The 17500-nt window shown below is 39.2% G+C and overlaps 1 protein-coding gene across 1 annotated transcript in view; it reads left to right on the plus strand.

Moving 5' to 3' along the window:
* The window catches only part of LOC148063033 (dynein axonemal heavy chain 5-like), a 60582-nt gene that overhangs the window by 39750 nt on the left and 3332 nt on the right, over positions 1–17500 (plus strand). Inside the window, exons 69-84 of the mRNA XM_087812395.1 lie at positions 865–1046; positions 1104–1238; positions 1301–1456; positions 3862–4044; positions 4684–4788; positions 9118–9256; positions 9321–9435; positions 9794–9984; positions 11826–11947; positions 12563–12712; positions 12768–13013; positions 13071–13290; positions 13353–13558; positions 14522–14725; positions 14781–14996; positions 17142–17354. Coding sequence (XP_087668521.1) covers positions 865–1046; positions 1104–1238; positions 1301–1456; positions 3862–4044; positions 4684–4788; positions 9118–9256; positions 9321–9435; positions 9794–9984; positions 11826–11947; positions 12563–12712; positions 12768–13013; positions 13071–13290; positions 13353–13558; positions 14522–14725; positions 14781–14996; positions 17142–17354 — 2783 coding nt within the window. The remainder of the gene's footprint in view (positions 1–864; positions 1047–1103; positions 1239–1300; positions 1457–3861; positions 4045–4683; positions 4789–9117; positions 9257–9320; positions 9436–9793; positions 9985–11825; positions 11948–12562; positions 12713–12767; positions 13014–13070; positions 13291–13352; positions 13559–14521; positions 14726–14780; positions 14997–17141; positions 17355–17500) is intronic.

The raw sequence follows: 17500 nt of genomic DNA on the forward strand, positions 1-17500 counted from the left end.
TCTGGGTCCAGGTGACCCGGAGGCCTGAAAACAAATGTGTGTGGTATCCCTTGTGTTATCTCTGGGTCTAGGTGACCCGGAGGCCTGAAAACAAACGTGTTTGTGGTATCCCTTGTGTTCTATCAGGGTCAAGGTCAACAGCCTCCCCGGCTTTCAAAGATACATATGCATTGACCGAGGTTGTTGACCTTGACCCTGAGAGAACACAAGGGATAACACAAACACATTTGTTTTTTTCCCGGTTGAATATAACTGAATATAAATATTTTTTTAATGTTTTTTTTTTTACATAGAGTTTGATTTTCTAATTTCAATTATTCAAAGAAATATTTTCTCGATTCAATATTATTAAATTCTTGTAAATTCAATGTTAAAATGTTGGTACAACATTGACATCTTACCAGACTAATCCAATCGAGCACTGAGCCGATCGCTGAAATGATAATAAGTCCTAAGTAGTTGAAATCATGATTAATTCTCACGCTTTTGATTCTACGTCGTCACGTGATCGTCTGCGCGTCACACGATTGGCCGGAAGTTCGATCAAGTCGCTCTGTGCTCGGTTGGTCTTGTCTGGTGTATATTATACCAAGATCTCTATATTGAATTAAAAGAATATAAATGAGATAACATTTATTTTTGAATTATTATAACTATTATATTAAATTCTATGTGTAAAATATTAAAAGAAATAATTTAATTTAATTAATTTAATTTAAAAAAACACAAACCAATGATATAATAAATAAATAAAAAGTTCCAACATGTGAAATGTTCATTAAAACCATATATTCTGATGATAAACAGTGTAAACAGGAAACGATACATAACTAACGACGAGTGAATGACTTCCTGCCGCGACAGGTGACGTCCTGCTGGCGACCGGCTTCCTGTCGTACTCGGGGCCCTTCAACCAGGAGTTCCGGAACCTGCTGCTGATGGACTGGAAGAGCGAGCTGACGCTCCGCGAGATCCCCTTCGACGTCAACATCAACCTGACGGAGATGCTGGCGCACACGTCCACCATCAGCGAGTGGAACCTGCAGGTGAGGTCCGCGTCCTCGGACCCGTGATCCCGGTCCCAAGCTCTGGTCTCTCCTCAGGGACTCCCCAACGACGACCTGTCCATCCAGAACGGAATCATCGTCACTCAAGCCGCTCGCTTCCCGCTGCTCATCGACCCGCAGACCCAGGGCAAGATCTGGATCAAGAACAAGGAGGGCAAGAACGACCTGCAGGTGAGGACCGCGGGTCCGTGCAGAGCCGTCACCGATGGTCGTTAATCCCTTCTCCGCCTCAGATCACCTCCTTGAACCACAAGTACTTCAAGACCCACCTGGAGGACAGTCTGTCCCTCGGGCAGCCCCTGCTGATCGAGGACATCGGGGAGGAGCTGGATCCTGCTCTGGACAACGTCCTTGAGAAGAACTTCATCAGGAGCGGATCCACGTACAAGGTAGACCTGAAGCCACTCTTGAAGTGGAGTTTGTTCAGTTCATGTGGCCCAGGTGACCTCTTCTGGGTGGCTCCTGCCTCTCGCCCTATGTAGCTGGGATATATACGGAAGTATATCAGTGCCTTCAGAATATTGAACGAGTGAATTTAACATTTTTAGATTTTTTTCAAATCGAAATGTTGTTTTTAATCATTGAATCCTTTTAAAAAATAATAACAATCAATACTTGTTTACATTCAAAGGTTAAATTTGTTTTATTGAATAATTAATTATAATAAGTACAATTTTATCATTTGATATTTTAATTTCTAATATCCAAAAAATAAATGTTTCAAATCCAATATGTTTTATCAGTTTTAGATTTTTAAATTCAATATAACAATGTTGGTCTAAGAATGACTCCAGACAGAACCAACAGAGCACTGAGCTCCATGATCATGTGCTCCTACCTCGTCTACATTGGCTGAAATAAAAATAAATTCTTCATTTTAACATAGAAATTATGAAATTAAATATTTAAAAAACAAACAAATACAACCTTTAAATATACAAATGATTGATATCAATTATTACAAAATAATAATAATTGTTTAAAGCTTTTCAACATGTAATTAAATCCAACATTGTGATTGTACCAATGTACTTCCATAATTATAGATGTACTTCCATAGATGTAAAGGTACTTCCATAATTATAGATGTACTTCCATAGATGTAAAGGTACTTCCATAATTATAGATGTACTTCCATATTTATAAATATAGTTATAAATGTACTTCCATATTTATAAATATAGATATAAATGTACTTCCATATTTATAAATATAGTTATAAATGTACTTCCATATTTATAAATATAGTTATAAATGTACTTCCATAGTTATAAATATAGTTATAAATGTACTTCCATTTTTATAAATATAGTTATAAATGTACTTCCATAGTTATAAATATAGTTATAAATGTACTTCCATAGTTATAAATATAGTTATAAATTTACTTCCATTTTTATAAATATAGTTATAAATGTACTTCCATATTTATAAATATAGTTATAAATGTACTTCCATAGTTATAAATATAGTTATAAATGTACTTCCATTTTTATAAATATAGTTATAAATGTACTTCCATAGTTATAAATATAGTTATAAATGTACTTCCATTTTTATAAATATAGTTATAAATGTACTTCCATAGTTATAAATATAGTTATAAATGTACTTCCATAGTTATAAATATAGTTATAAATGTACTTCCATTTTTATAAATATAGTTATAAATGTACTTCCATAGTTATAAATATAGTTATAAATGTACTTCCATTTTTATAAATATAGTTATAAATGTACTTCCATAGTTATAAATATAGTTATAAATGTACTTCCATATTTATAAATATAGTTATAAATGTACTTCCATTTTTATAAATATAGTTATAAATGTACTTCCATAGTTATAAATATAGTTATAAATGTACTTCCATAGTTATAAATATAGTTATAAATGTACTTCCATATTTATAAATATAGTTATAAATGTACTTCCATAGTTATAAATATAGTTATACATGTAATTCCATATTTATAAATATAGTTATAAATGTACTTCCATATTTATAAATATAATTATAAATGTACTTCCATATTTATAAATATAGTTATAAATGTACTTCCATATTTATAAATATAGTTATAAATGTACTTCCATATTTATAAATATAGTTATAAATGTACTTCCATATTTATAAATATAGTTATAAATGTACTTCCATAGTTATAAATATAGTTATACATGTAATTCCATATTTATAAATATAATTATAAATGTACTTCCATAGTTATAAATATAGTTATACATGTAATTCCATTTTTATAAATATAGTTATAAATGTACTTCCATAGTTATAAATATAGTTATAAATGTACTTCCATAGTTATAAATATAGTTATACATGTAATTCCATATTTATAAATATAGTTATAAATGTACTTCCATAGTTATAAATATAGTTATAAATGTACTTCCATATTTATAAATATAGTTATAAATGTACTTCCATATTTATAAATATAGTTATAAATGTACTTCCATAGTTATAAATATAGTTATACATGTACTTCCATAGTTATAAATATAGTTATACATGTAATTCCATATTTATAAATATAATTATAAATGTACTTCCATAGTTATAAATATAGTTATACATGTAATTCCATTTTTATAAATATAGTTATAAATGTACTTCCATAGTTATAAATATAGTTATAAATGTACTTCCATAGTTATAAATATAGTTATAAATGTACTTCCATAGTTATACTTTAGTTATACAGTGAAAGTGAATCATTCCTTGATAAATGTGTTGAAGGTCCAGATGTTTGAAGGTGTTTGAACTCGCAGGTGAAACTGGGCGACAAAGAGGTGGAAGTGATGCAGACCTTCAGACTCTACATGACCACCAAGCTGCCCAACCCGTCCTACACGCCCGAGGTCAGCGCCAGAACCTCCATCATCGACTTCACCGTCACCATGAGAGGCCTGGAGGACCAGCTGCTGGGCCGAGTCATCCTCACCGAGAAACAGGTACCGAGGGATGAAAAGAGGGATGAAAAGAGGGATGAAAAGAGGGATGAAAAGAGGACAAACCTATGGAAGTGTATCAGTGACATCACAATATTCTCTGTTGAACTGACGTTTAAAATGTTCAAACTCGTTTCTTTTTGTTTGTTTTTCATTCATTTCATTTAATATTTTCTCAAGTCATTTTCACACACAGTGTTCAATAATGTAATTATAATAATTCAAAGCCTTTTTAGTCGATGTAAAATGTTGGTATCAATCAATCAATGAATCAATCAATATACTTTATTGATCTCCATAAAGCAATCTCAGAGAGAAATGTGGTATAATAGTGACACCAAGAGTGCTGAGCTATTATGTCACACTGGTTTATCAAACTGAATTTAGAAAATGTATTTTAGAATTATTTGAATGAAAATATCATTTAATACTTTATTAATTCATGTAGAAAATATTTTCAATTTGAAAAATTCAATTATATTTACATATTTTTCCATGATTGAGTTGATTTTTTAATTATAACACTCAATTAAATCATTAAATGTTTAAAAAACAAACTTAATAACTATTTTGTAATAAAGAATAATGTTGAAAATGTTCCTTTTTAATAAACTAAACTGAATGTTATGTCATTTATTTCAGGAACTGGAGCAAGAGAGGACGGACCTCCTGGAAGACGTCACTGCAAACAAAAGGAAAATGAAGGAGCTTGAAGACAACCTGCTGTACAGACTGACCAGCACACAGGCGAGTATACAGAAGCACCTGTAGTGTTACACTTGTGTTACACCTCTAGTGTTACACTTCTAGTGTCACAACACCTCTAGTGTTACACTAGTGTTACACCTCTAGTGTTACACCTCTAGTGTTACACTTGTGTTACACCTCCAGTGTTACACCTCTAGTGTTACACTTGTGTTACACCTCCAGTGTTACACCTCTAGTGTTACACTTGTGTTACACCTCCAGTGTTACACCTCTAGTGTTACACTTGTGTTACACCTCCAGTGTTACACCTCTAGTGTTACACTTGTGTTACACCTCCAGTGTTACACCTCTAGTGTTACACTTGTGTTACACCTCCAGTGTTACACCTCTAGTGTTACACTTGTGTTACACCTCCAGTGTTACACCTCTAGTGTTACACTTGTGTTACACCTCCAGTGTTACACCTCTAGTGTTACACTTGTGTTACACCTCCAGTGTTACACCTCTAGTGTTACACTTGTGTTACACCTCCAGTGTTACACCTCTAGTGTTACACTTGTGTTACACCTCTAGTGTTACACCTCTAGTGTTACACTTGTGTTACACCTCTAGTGTTACACCTCTAGTGTTACACTTGTGTTACACCTCTAGTGTTACACCTCTAGTGTTACACTTGTGTTACACCTCTAGTGTTACACCTCTAGTGTTACACTTGTGTTACACCTCTAGTGTTACACTTGTGTTACACCTCTAGTGTTACACTTCTAGTGTTACACTTGTGTTACACCTCTAGTGTTACACCTCTAGTGTTACACTTCTAGTGTTACACTTGTGTTACACCTCTAGTGTTACACCTCTAGTGTTACACTTGTGTTACACCTCTAGTGTTACACCTCTAGTGTTACACTTGTGTTACACCTCTAGTGTTACACCTCTAGTGTTACACTTGTGTTACACCTCTAGTGTTACACTTGTGTTACACCTCTAGTGTTACACTTCTAGTGTTACACTTGTGTTACACCTCTAGTGTTACACCTCTAGTGTTACACTTGTGTTACACCTCTAGTGTTACACCTCTAGTGTTACACTTGTGTTACACCTCTAGTGTTACACTTCTAGTGTTACACTTGTGTTACACCTCTAGTGTTACACCTCTAGTGTTACACTTGTGTTACACCTCTAGTGTTACACCTCTAGTGTTACACTTGTGTTACACCTCTAGTGTTACACCTCTAGTGTTACACTTGTGTTACACCTCTAGTGTTACACTTGTGTTACACCTCTAGTGTTACACTTCTAGTGTTACACTTGTGTTACACCTCTAGTGTTACACCTCTAGTGTTACACTTGTGTTACACCTCTAGTGTTACACCTCTAGTGTTACACTTGTGTTACACCTCTAGTGTTACACTTCTAGTGTTACACTTGTGTTACACCTCTAGTGTTACACCTCTAGTGTTACACTTGTGTTACACCTCTAGTGTTACACTTGTGTTACACCTCTAGTGTCTCAACACCTCCAGTGTTACACTTGTGTTACACCGTGTTACACTTCTATTGTCACAACACCTCTAGTGTTACATTGTGTTACACCTCTAGTGTTACACTTCTAGTGTCACAACATCTCTAGTGTTACACTTGTGTTACACCTCTAGTGTTACACTATTGTTACACCTCTAGTGTTACACTTCTAGTGTCACAACATCTCTAGTGTTACACTTGTGTTACACCTCTAGTGTTATACTATTGTTACACCTCTAGTGTTACACTTGTGTTACACCTCTAGTGTTACACTTCTAGTGTCACAACATCTCTAGTGTTACACTTGTGTTACACCTCTAGTGTTACACTAGTGTTACACCTCTAGTGTTACACTAGTGTTACACCTCTAGTGTTACACTTCTAGTGTCACAACACCTCTAGTGTTACACTAGTGTTACACCTCTAGTGTTACACTTCTAGTGTCACAACACCTCTAGTGTTACACTAGTGTTACACCTCTAGTGTTACACTTCTAGTGTCACAACATCTATAGTGTTACACTAGTGTTACACCTCTAGTGTTACACTTCTAGTGTCACAACACCTCTAGTGTTACACTAGTGTTACACCTCTAGTGTTACACTTCTAGTGTCACAACATCTATAGTGTTACACTAGTGTTACACCTCTAGTGTTACACTTCTAGTGTCACAACATCTCTAGTGTTACACTAGTGTTACACCTCTAGTGTTACATTTCTAGTGTCACAACATCTCTAGTGTTACACTAGTTTTACACTTCTAGTGTTACACTTCTAGTGTCACAACACCTCTAGTGTTACACTAGTGTTACACCTCTAGTGTTACATTTCAAGTGTCAGAAGATCTCTAGTGTTACACTAGTGTTACACTTCTAGTGTTACACTTCTAGTGTCACAACATCTCTAGTGTTACACTAGTGTTACACCTCTAGTGTTACACTTCTAGTGTCACAACACCTCTAGTGCTACACTAGTGTTACACCTCTAGTGTTACACTTCTAGTGTCACAACACCTCTAGTGTTACACCTCTAGTGTTACATTTCTAGTGTCACAACATCTCTAGTGTTACACTTCTAGTGTCACAACACCTCTAGTGTTACACTTGTGTTACACCTCTAGTGTTACACTTGTGTTAAACCTCTAGTGTTACACTTGTGTTACACCTCTAGTGTTACACCTCTAGTGTTACACTTGTGTTACACCTCTAGTGTTACACTTGTGTTACACCTCTAGTGTCTCAACACCTCCAGTGTTACACTTGTGTTACACCGTGTTACACTTCTAGTGTCACAACACCTCTAGTGTTACATTGTGTTACACCTCTAGTGTTACACTTCTAGTGTCACAACATCTCTAGTGTTACACTTGTGTTACACCTCTAGTGTTACACTATTGTTACACCTCTAGTGTTACACTTCTAGTGTCACAACATCTCTAGTGTTACACTTGTGTTACACCTCTAGTGTTATACTATTGTTACACCTCTAGTGTTACACTTGTGTTACACCTCTAGTGTTACACTTCTAGTGTCACAACATCTCTAGTGTTACACTTGTGTTACACCTCTAGTGTTACACTAGTGTTACACCTCTAGTGTTACACTAGTGTTACACCTCTAGTGTTACACTTCTAGTGTCACAACACCTCTAGTGTTACACTAGTGTTACACCTCTAGTGTTACACTTCTAGTGTCACAACACCTCTAGTGTTACACTAGTGTTACACCTCTAGTGTTATACTATTGTTACACCTCTAGTGTTACACTTGTGTTACACCTCTAGTGTTACACTTCTAGTGTCACAACATCTCTAGTGTTACACTTGTGTTACACCTCTAGTGTTACACTAGTGTTACACCTCTAGTGTTACACTAGTGTTACACCTCTAGTGTTACACTTCTAGTGTCACAACACCTCTAGTGTTACACTAGTGTTACACCTCTAGTGTTACACTTCTAGTGTCACAACACCTCTAGTGTTACACTAGTGTTACACCTCTAGTGTTACACTTCTAGTGTCACAACATCTATAGTGTTACACTAGTGTTACACCTCTAGTGTTACACTTCTAGTGTCACAACACCTCTAGTGTTACACTAGTGTTACACCTCTAGTGTTACACTTCTAGTGTCACAACATCTATAGTGTTACACTAGTGTTACACCTCTAGTGTTACACTTCTAGTGTCACAACATCTCTAGTGTTACACTAGTGTTACACCTCTAGTGTTACATTTCTAGTGTCACAACATCTCTAGTGTTACACTAGTTTTACACTTCTAGTGTTACACTTCTAGTGTCACAACACCTCTAGTGTTACACTAGTGTTACACTTCTAGTGTTACACTTCTAGTGTCACAACATCTCTAGTGTTACACTAGTGTTACACCTCTAGTGTTACACTTCTAGTGTCACAACACCTCTAGTGCTACACTAGTGTTACACCTCTAGTGTTACACTTCTAGTGTCACAACACCTCTAGTGTTACACCTCTAGTGTTACATTTCTAGTGTCACAACATCTCTAGTGTTACACTTCTAGTGTCACAACACCTCTAGTGTTACACTTGTGTTACACCTCTAGTGTTACACTTGTGTTAAACCTCTAGTGTTACACTTGTGTTACACCTCCAGTGTTACACTTCTAGTGTCACAACACCTCTAGTGTTACACTTCTAGTGTCACAACACCTCTAGTGTTACACTTGTGTTACACCTCTAGTGTTACACTTGTGTTAAACCTCTAGTGTTACACTTGTGTTACACCTCCAGTGTAACACTTCTAGTGTCACAACACCTCTAGTGTTACACTTGTGTTAAACCTCTAGTGTTACTGACACTTGTGCTCCTCAGGGGTCACTGGTGGAGGACGAGAGTCTGATCGTGGTCCTCAGCAAGGCCAAGATCACGTCTGAAGAAGTCTCACAGAAGCTGACCATCGCAGCCAAGACTGAGATCCAGATCAACGCTGCCAGAGAAGAATACAGACCTGGTAGGATCACCGGAATAAGAAAGTCTTGCAAAAGCTCTGAACATGTTTTGTGCAATCCTTCCAGTGGCCAATAGGGGCAGCATTTTGTACTTCCTGATCACAGAGATGAACATGGTCAATGCCATGTACCAGACTTCCCTCAAGCAGTTCCTGGGTCTGTTCGACTTCTCTCTGGCCGGGTGAGTTTATCCTTGTGTATTTGAACATGTGGTCAGTGTCATCAGAATATTGAAGGAATTTAACATTCAAACATCTTTGATTCAACATTTTAATATTACATTGAAGACATAGAAGCACTGGTGAGTCAAGACTATTGTCTGGTGTCACTATTATTCCAACATTTATGTTGAATTTAAAAGACTATGAATAAATATATTTTTAAATTACAGGATATATATATAATATCAAACGTTATGTGTAAAAATGAAAGTGTTTTGAATTTCATTCAATTCATTCATATAATTTAATGCTGGAAAACAAAAGTTAATTACAATTGATTGACATTTCAATTGTTACTGTCACTGTGACCGTCCTCAGGTCCGTGAAGAGTCCTGACACCACGCAGCGCATTGAAAACATCATCCAGTTCATGACCTTCGAGGTGTTCAAGTACGCCGTGCGAGGTCTTTACGAGGAGCACAAGTTCCTCTTCACGCTGCTGCTGACGCTGAAGATCGACACCCAGAAGGAGCGAGTTCATCACCAGGAGTTTCAGATTCTCATCAAAGGTGAGATTCAACAAACGTCCTCAGAGGTTTAGATGTTGGATACATTGACTCAGTCCATACTGAAAAGTAAATAAAATATCCTGGAGCCTAATACGATCAATGTCAAAAATACGATATATAGTGATAGTGTAGGAACAAGTATATATGTGTAGTATTGTCCAGTACTTGACTCTGGTGTTGTGATAGTGTAGTAACAAGTATATATGTGTAGTATTGTCCAGTACTTGACTCTGGTGTTGTGATAGTGTAGTAACAAGTATATATGTGTAGTATTGTCCAGTACTTTACTCTGGTGTTGTGATAGTGTAGTAACAAGTATATATGTGTAGTATTGTCCAGTACTTGACTCTGGTGTTGTGATCGTGTAGTAACAAGTATATATGTGTAGTATTGTCCAGTACTTGACTCTGGTGTTGTGATAGTGTTGGAACAAGTATATATGTGTAGTATTGTCCAGTACTTGACTCTGGTGTTGTGATAGTGTAGTAACAAGTATATATGTGTAGTATTGTCCAGTACTTGACTCTGGTGTTGTGATAGTGTAGTAACAAGGATATATGTGTAGTATTGTCGAGTACTTGACTCTGGTGTTGTGATAGTGTAGTAACAAGGATATATGTGTAGTATTGTCCAGTACTTGACTCTGGTGTTGTGATAGTGTAGTAACAAGGATATATGTGTAGTATTGTCCAGTACTTGACTCTGGTGTTGTGATAGTGTAGTAACAAGTATATATGTGTAGTATTGTCCAGTACTTGACTCTGGTGTTGTGATAGTGTAGTAACAAGTATATATGTGTAGTATTGTCGAGTACTTGACTCTGTTGTTGTGATAGTGTAGTAACAAATATATATGTGTAGTATTGTCCAGTACTTGACTCTGGTGTTGTGATAGTGTAGTAACAAGTATATATGTGTAGTATTGTCCAGTACTTGACTCTGGTGTTGTGATAGTGTAGTAACAAGTATATATGTGTAGTATTGTCCAGTACTTGATTCTGGTGTTGTGATAGTGTAGTAACAAGTATATATGTGGAGTATTGTCCAGTACTTGACTCTGGTGTTGTGATAGTGTAGTAACAAGTATATATGTGTAGTATTGTCCAGTACTTTACTCTGGTGTTGTGATAGTGTAGTAACAAGTATATATGTGTGACTCTGGTGTTGTAGTATTTACAGACCACATGACTCTTGATGAAGTCGTAACTACTTTCATTTGTTTTCAAACCAAAATATGTCCAAACATCAGCTTTAAAAGCTGCTGGACTCACTGTATCCTCTCGTCCTCAGTCATCACTGTATCCTCTCGTCCTCAATCACCATTCTTCTTTTAGCTGTGGAGGACGTAACGACTGCTGCCCTCTAACGACTGCTGCCCTCTAGAGGCTGGAAGTTTAATTGCAACACAAAAATGAACAAACCTACCCAATATTTGAAGAATTGAAGAATAATTTAATATTTAAATCAACACACACAGACTTGAAAATATTTTTTTTAATGAAAAAAAAAATATCCAGTGCTGATCAATATTTATATATTATCATGAAAAACATGTAATAAGAGAATTCATATTTTCTTACATCCTAGTTTTATGTAAAACAAACTCTCAGTATTACTGCATTGAGCTCCTCTTAAGCCTTGTGTGATCTCAGGGTCAAGGTGACCCGGAAGCCTGAAAACAAATGTGTTTGTGGTATCCATGTCTTGTCCCTGGTTCAAGGTCAACGCCCTCCCTGGCGTCCATGAATACACATGCAGTGGTGGAGGTCGTTGACCCAGAGACAACCAAAGAGTGTGAGGGGAGAGTCTGAAGAATCATGTTGGTCTCACTGTGTCACACAGGTGGTGCTTCTCTGGATCTGAAGGCGTGTCCTCAGAAGACAGGGAAGTGGATCCTGGACATGACCTGGTTGAACCTGGTGGAGCTCAGCAAACTGGAACCCTTCGCTAATCTACTGGATCACGTACGTGAGAAGGATTGAAATCATGAGTCTGTCGAAGAAGATGAAGCTCAACGTGTCATTTGAGTTAAATATTCTGCCGTGAAAGGTTTGATTTAGAAGCAGCTGTTGTGTGTCGAGCTGTAGGTAGACATACTTGTCCTTCCTTTTAAATAATCTTCGTGTAATTATGTTTAACTCTGAACTTTGAACTTTGGATAGAAGTTTGAAACGAATGTCTTGTTATAAAGGTCTTTATTATTCAATTAAAAAAATATATATATATAATTTTACCTCAAAGAAAAGTTGCTTCAATAAAAAAACATCTTAAAACAAACTATTTATTTTAATTATAATATTTCTTTGATTGAAGTAATTGTTATTTGTGTTAAAACTGCTAAAAATGTTGCTTATAAATTGTTATTTTTCAATTACATTTCTCTTTTGGTTGAATAATATCCCAGTGACCTTATTTTTTTTAAAGTAAAAAGGTTGAAGCAACTTTTTCTCTCATTAAAAATACTTTGATTGAATAATAAATACATAAACCTGATACAAGGTACACGAGAACCAGATATTCAGGTTTTCTTGTCAAACACAAACTAAATACCTCAAGTATCAGATGTTTCTGTCACGCAGGTGTGCGGCAGCGACAAACACTGGAAGTCCTGGTTCGACAAACCGGCGCCGGAGGAGGAAGTCCTTCCCAACAACTACGACCATTCCCTGGACTGTTTCCGGCGCCTGTTGCTGATCCGCTGCTGGTGTCCCGACAGAACCATCGCACAGGTTCGACTGCACGACGTCGACGCTGGTGTCACGACTCTAAAATGATCTCGTCCAGGCCCGGAAATACATCCAGGACTCCATGGGGGAGAAGTTCGCCGAGGGCGTCATCCTGGACCTGGAGAAGACCTGGGGGGAGTCGGATCAACGCACCCCTCTGATTTGTTTCCTGTCCATGGGTTCTGACCCGACCGACTCCATCATAGCGCTGGGGAAGAGGCACTCCATCGAGACCAAGTACATCTCCATGGGTCAAGGACAGGAAGTCCACGCGCGCAAGCTGCTGCAGCACAACATGGCTAACGTGAGTGGACCTGAGATCTGATGGTTGGAGCGTTTGTTAATGCCTCCGTGTCTGCAGGGGGGCTGGGCTCTGCTCCAGAACTGCCATCTCGGTCTGGACTTCATGGGCGAGCTCATGGACATCGTCGTGGACACAGAGTTTGTCCACGATGGCTTCCGTCTCTGGGTGACCACGGAGCCCCACAAGAACTTCCCCATCACTCTGCTGCAGATGTCAATCAAGTTCACCAGTGAACCGCCGCAGGGCCTGAAGGCGGGGCTTAAGAAGACCTACCAAGGTGGGACCTGACACCGTTCTTTAGATCCAGCAGCTCCTGAACCTTCTCCCATGATCCTCCAGGCATCAACCAGGACCTCCTGGATGTCTTCAGCATGACGCAGTGGAAGCCCCTGTTGTACGGGCTGGGCTTCCTTCACAGCACAGTCCAGGAGAGACGAAAGTACGGACCTCTGGGATGGAACATTCCCTACGAGTTTAACCAGGCCGACTACAACGCCACGGTCCAGTTCGTCCAGAACCACCTCGACGACATCGACATCAAAAAGGTGAAAACTAACTAACACTTGGATGGATGGATGGATGGATGGATGGATGGATGGTGGGTGGATGGATGGTGGATGGATGGATGGATGGATGGATGGATGGATGGATGGATGGATGGATGGATGGATGGATGGATGGATGGATGGATGGATGGATGGATGGATGGATGGATGGATGGATGGATGGATGGATGGATGGATGGATGGATGGATGGATGGATGGATGGATGGATGGATGGATGGATGGATGGATGGATGGATGGATGGATGGATGGATGGATGGGTGGATGGATGGGTGGATGGGTGGGTGGGTGGGTAGATGGATGGATGGATGGATGGATGGATGGATGGATGGATGGATGGATGGATGGATGGATGGATGGATGGATGGATGGATGGATGGATGGATGGATGGATGGATGGATGGATGGATGGATGGATGGATGGATGGATGGATGGATGGATGGAGGGAGGACTGGATGGATGGAGGGAGGACTGGATGGATGGTTAGTTGGAGGGAGGACTGGATGGATGGATGGATGGTTAGTTGGAGGGAGGACTGGATGGATGGATGGATGGATGGATGGATGGATGGATGGATGGATGGATGGATGGATGGATGGATGGATGGATGGATGGATGGATGGATGGATGGATGGATGGATGGATGGATGGATGGATGGATGGATGGATGGATGGATGGATGGATGGATGGATGGATGGAGGGAGGACTGGATGGATGGATGGATGGATGGATGGTTAGTTGGAGGGAGGACTGGATGGATGGATGGATGGTTAGTTGGAGGGAGGACTGGATGGATGGATGGATGGATGGATGGATGGATGGATGGATGGATGGATGGATGGATGGATGGATGGATGACTCAATAGATGGTTGGATGGATGAATAAATGGATGGACAGAAGGATGGTCAGGACCACAGACTCTCAACATTCGTCCTCTCAGGGAGTTTCCTGGAACACGATCCGCTACATGATCGGAGAGATCCAGTACGGAGGTCGAGTGACGGACGACTACGACAAGCGTCTCCTCAACACGTTCGCCAAGGTTTGGTTCAGCGAGAACATGTTCCTGCAGGAGTTCCAGTTCTACAAGGGCTACGTCATCCCAGAGTGCGCCACGGTGGAGCAGTACCTGACCTACATCCGGGTGAGTCGCCTCCAACCTCGTCCCGGGACACGCCTCTGAACCTGGTTCCTAACAGGGTCTGCCCAACTACGACACCCCGGAGGTGTTCGGGCTCCACACCAACGCTGACATCACGTACCAGAGCAAGCTGGCCAAAGATGTTCTGGACATCGTCGGCAGCATCCAACCCAAGGACAGCTCCTCTGGCGGAGGAGAGACCAGGGAGTCTGTGGTCTACAGACAGGCCGGGGAGATGTTGAAGAAGCTGCCTCGAGACTATGTCGCCCACGAGGTACCACTCCACGTTCTTGACCGTTGTACTTGACTGTTGTACTTGACCGTTCTACTTGACCGTTGTACTTGACCGTTGTACTTGACCGTTGTACTTGACTATTGTACTTGACCGTTGTACTTGACTGTTGTACTTGACCGTTGTACTTGACCGTTCTACTTGACCGTTGTACTTGACCGTTGTACTTGACTATTGTACTTGACCGTTGTACTTGACTGTTGTACTTGACTGTTGTACTTGACTGTTCTACTTGACCGTTGTACTTGACCGTTGTACTTGACTATTGTACTTGACCGTTGTACTTGACCGTTGTACTTGACCGTTGTACTTGACCGTTCTACTTGACCGTTGTACTTGACCGTTGTACTTGACCGTTGTACTTGACTATTGTACTTGACCGTTGTACTTGACCGTTGTACTTGACTGTTGTACTTGACTGTTCTACTTGACCGTTGTACTTGACCGTTGTTCTTGACCGTTGTACTTGACCGTTGTACTTGACCGTTGTACTTGACTATTGTACTTGACCGTTGTACTTGACCGTTGTACTTGACTGTTGTACTTGACCGTTCTACTTGACCGTTGTACTTGACCGTTGTACTTGACCGTTGTACTTGACTATTGTACTTGACCGTTGTACTTGACTGTTGTACTTGACCGTTGTACTTGACCGTTCTACTTGACCGTTGTACTTGACCGTTGTACTTGACTATTGTACTTGACCGTTGTACTTGACTGTTGTACTTGACTGTTGTACTTGACTGTTCTACTTGACCGTTGTACTTGACCGTTGTACTTGACCGTTGTACTTGACCGTTGTACTTGACCGTTGTACTTGACCGTTCTACTTGACCGTTCTACTTGACCGTTGTACTTGACCGTTGTACTTGACTATTGTACTTGACCGTTGTACTTGACCGTTGTACTTGACTGTTGTACTTGACTGTTCTACTTGACCGTTGTACTTGACCGTTGTTCTTGACCGTTGTACTTGACCGTTGTACTTGACTATTGTACTTGACCGTTGTACTTGACCGTTGTACTTGACTGTTGTACTTGACCGTTCTACTTGACCGTTGTACTTGACCGTTGTACTTGACCGTTGTACTTGACTATTGTACTTGACCGTTGTACTTGACCGTTGTACTTGACTGTTGTACTTGACCGTTGTACTTGACTGTTGTACTTGACTGTTGGCTGGTTCCACACGTTTGTGTCTCCATCAAACAATCGATCAATACAGTTGACCCGTCCATCTATCGACCAGCTTTAGTGTCAGGCAACCACTGGACTTCTTTAGGTGTTTGGAGACGGCACTTGCATTCATTTCTGTCGTCACTAAAGTAGTAAAAACCTTCCTCTCGTAAAGTTAACCACGACAGCTCAGAACATATTTGATCATGTTGCAATGACACTCTCCTACCAGTGGGGGGAGCCACAAACATACAAGTTCAATGTTCCGTATACTTTAAAGATCCAGAAATATTATCATAAAATGTTTATTTAAGATAGTAATAGTTTTGTAATCATTTAATTCAATCATTTCTATATGTAAAGGTGTTTATGTGGCATTTATGACTTGTTTTTTTAATCATTTAAAAATGTGAATGTTTTTTAAATGTATGCATTTTTTTAGAACATAGAGTTTGATATTCTAATTCTTATACTTCAAAATACTTTTCATTTGTAGTATTGTCATAATCATGACCAGAAGCTTCTGTTTCCAGTGTAAACACAACGTATGAATGTTTTCTTGTGTCGCTGCAGATCAAAAGAATCAAATAACACACAGTTTTGAAATTCAATATAAAATATGGGTATAATAGTCGCCAGACAGAACCAACAGAGCACGAGCTACTCTCAGCCAATCCAGCGACTCACAGATGATCATGTGACCATGAAGAAGACGTCAATTCATAAATCAAAGCTATTGTCTGGTGACTCTATTACACTAAACGTCTTTATATTGAATTTAAAATGAATTCAAATAATTGAGTTTATATATTTGATTTTTGAATGTTTGGAATAAGAATATCAAACTCTATGTGTAAAAGTAATTTTTGAAAACATTAAATACTCTGATGTCACTGAAATTCTTCCACAAAACGACCTTCACGTCACGTTGGTGTCTGACGACTCTCTCAGGTGATGGATCGTCTCCAGAAGATGGGAGCGCTGCAGCCCATGAACATCTTCCTCCGCCAGGAGATCGACAGGATGCAGAGATGCATCTCCAACGTCAGGACCACCCTGACCGACCTCCAGCTCGCCATCGACGGCACCATCATCATGAACGAGAACCTGAGGGACGCCCTGGACTGTATCTACGACGCCTGCATCCCTGACACCTGGAGGAAGGTGAGTGATGATGATGATGATGAAGATGATGATGATGATGATGATGATGATGATGATGATGATGAAGATGATGAAGATGATGATGATGATGATGATGAAGATGATGGTGATGATGATGATGATGATGATGATGATGATGAAGATGA

The sequence above is a fragment of the Callionymus lyra genome, chromosome 17, assembly GCF_982586985.1.
Source record: "Callionymus lyra chromosome 17, fCalLyr1.hap1.1, whole genome shotgun sequence".
NCBI classification, from domain to species: domain Eukaryota; kingdom Metazoa; phylum Chordata; class Actinopteri; order Syngnathiformes; family Callionymidae; genus Callionymus; species Callionymus lyra.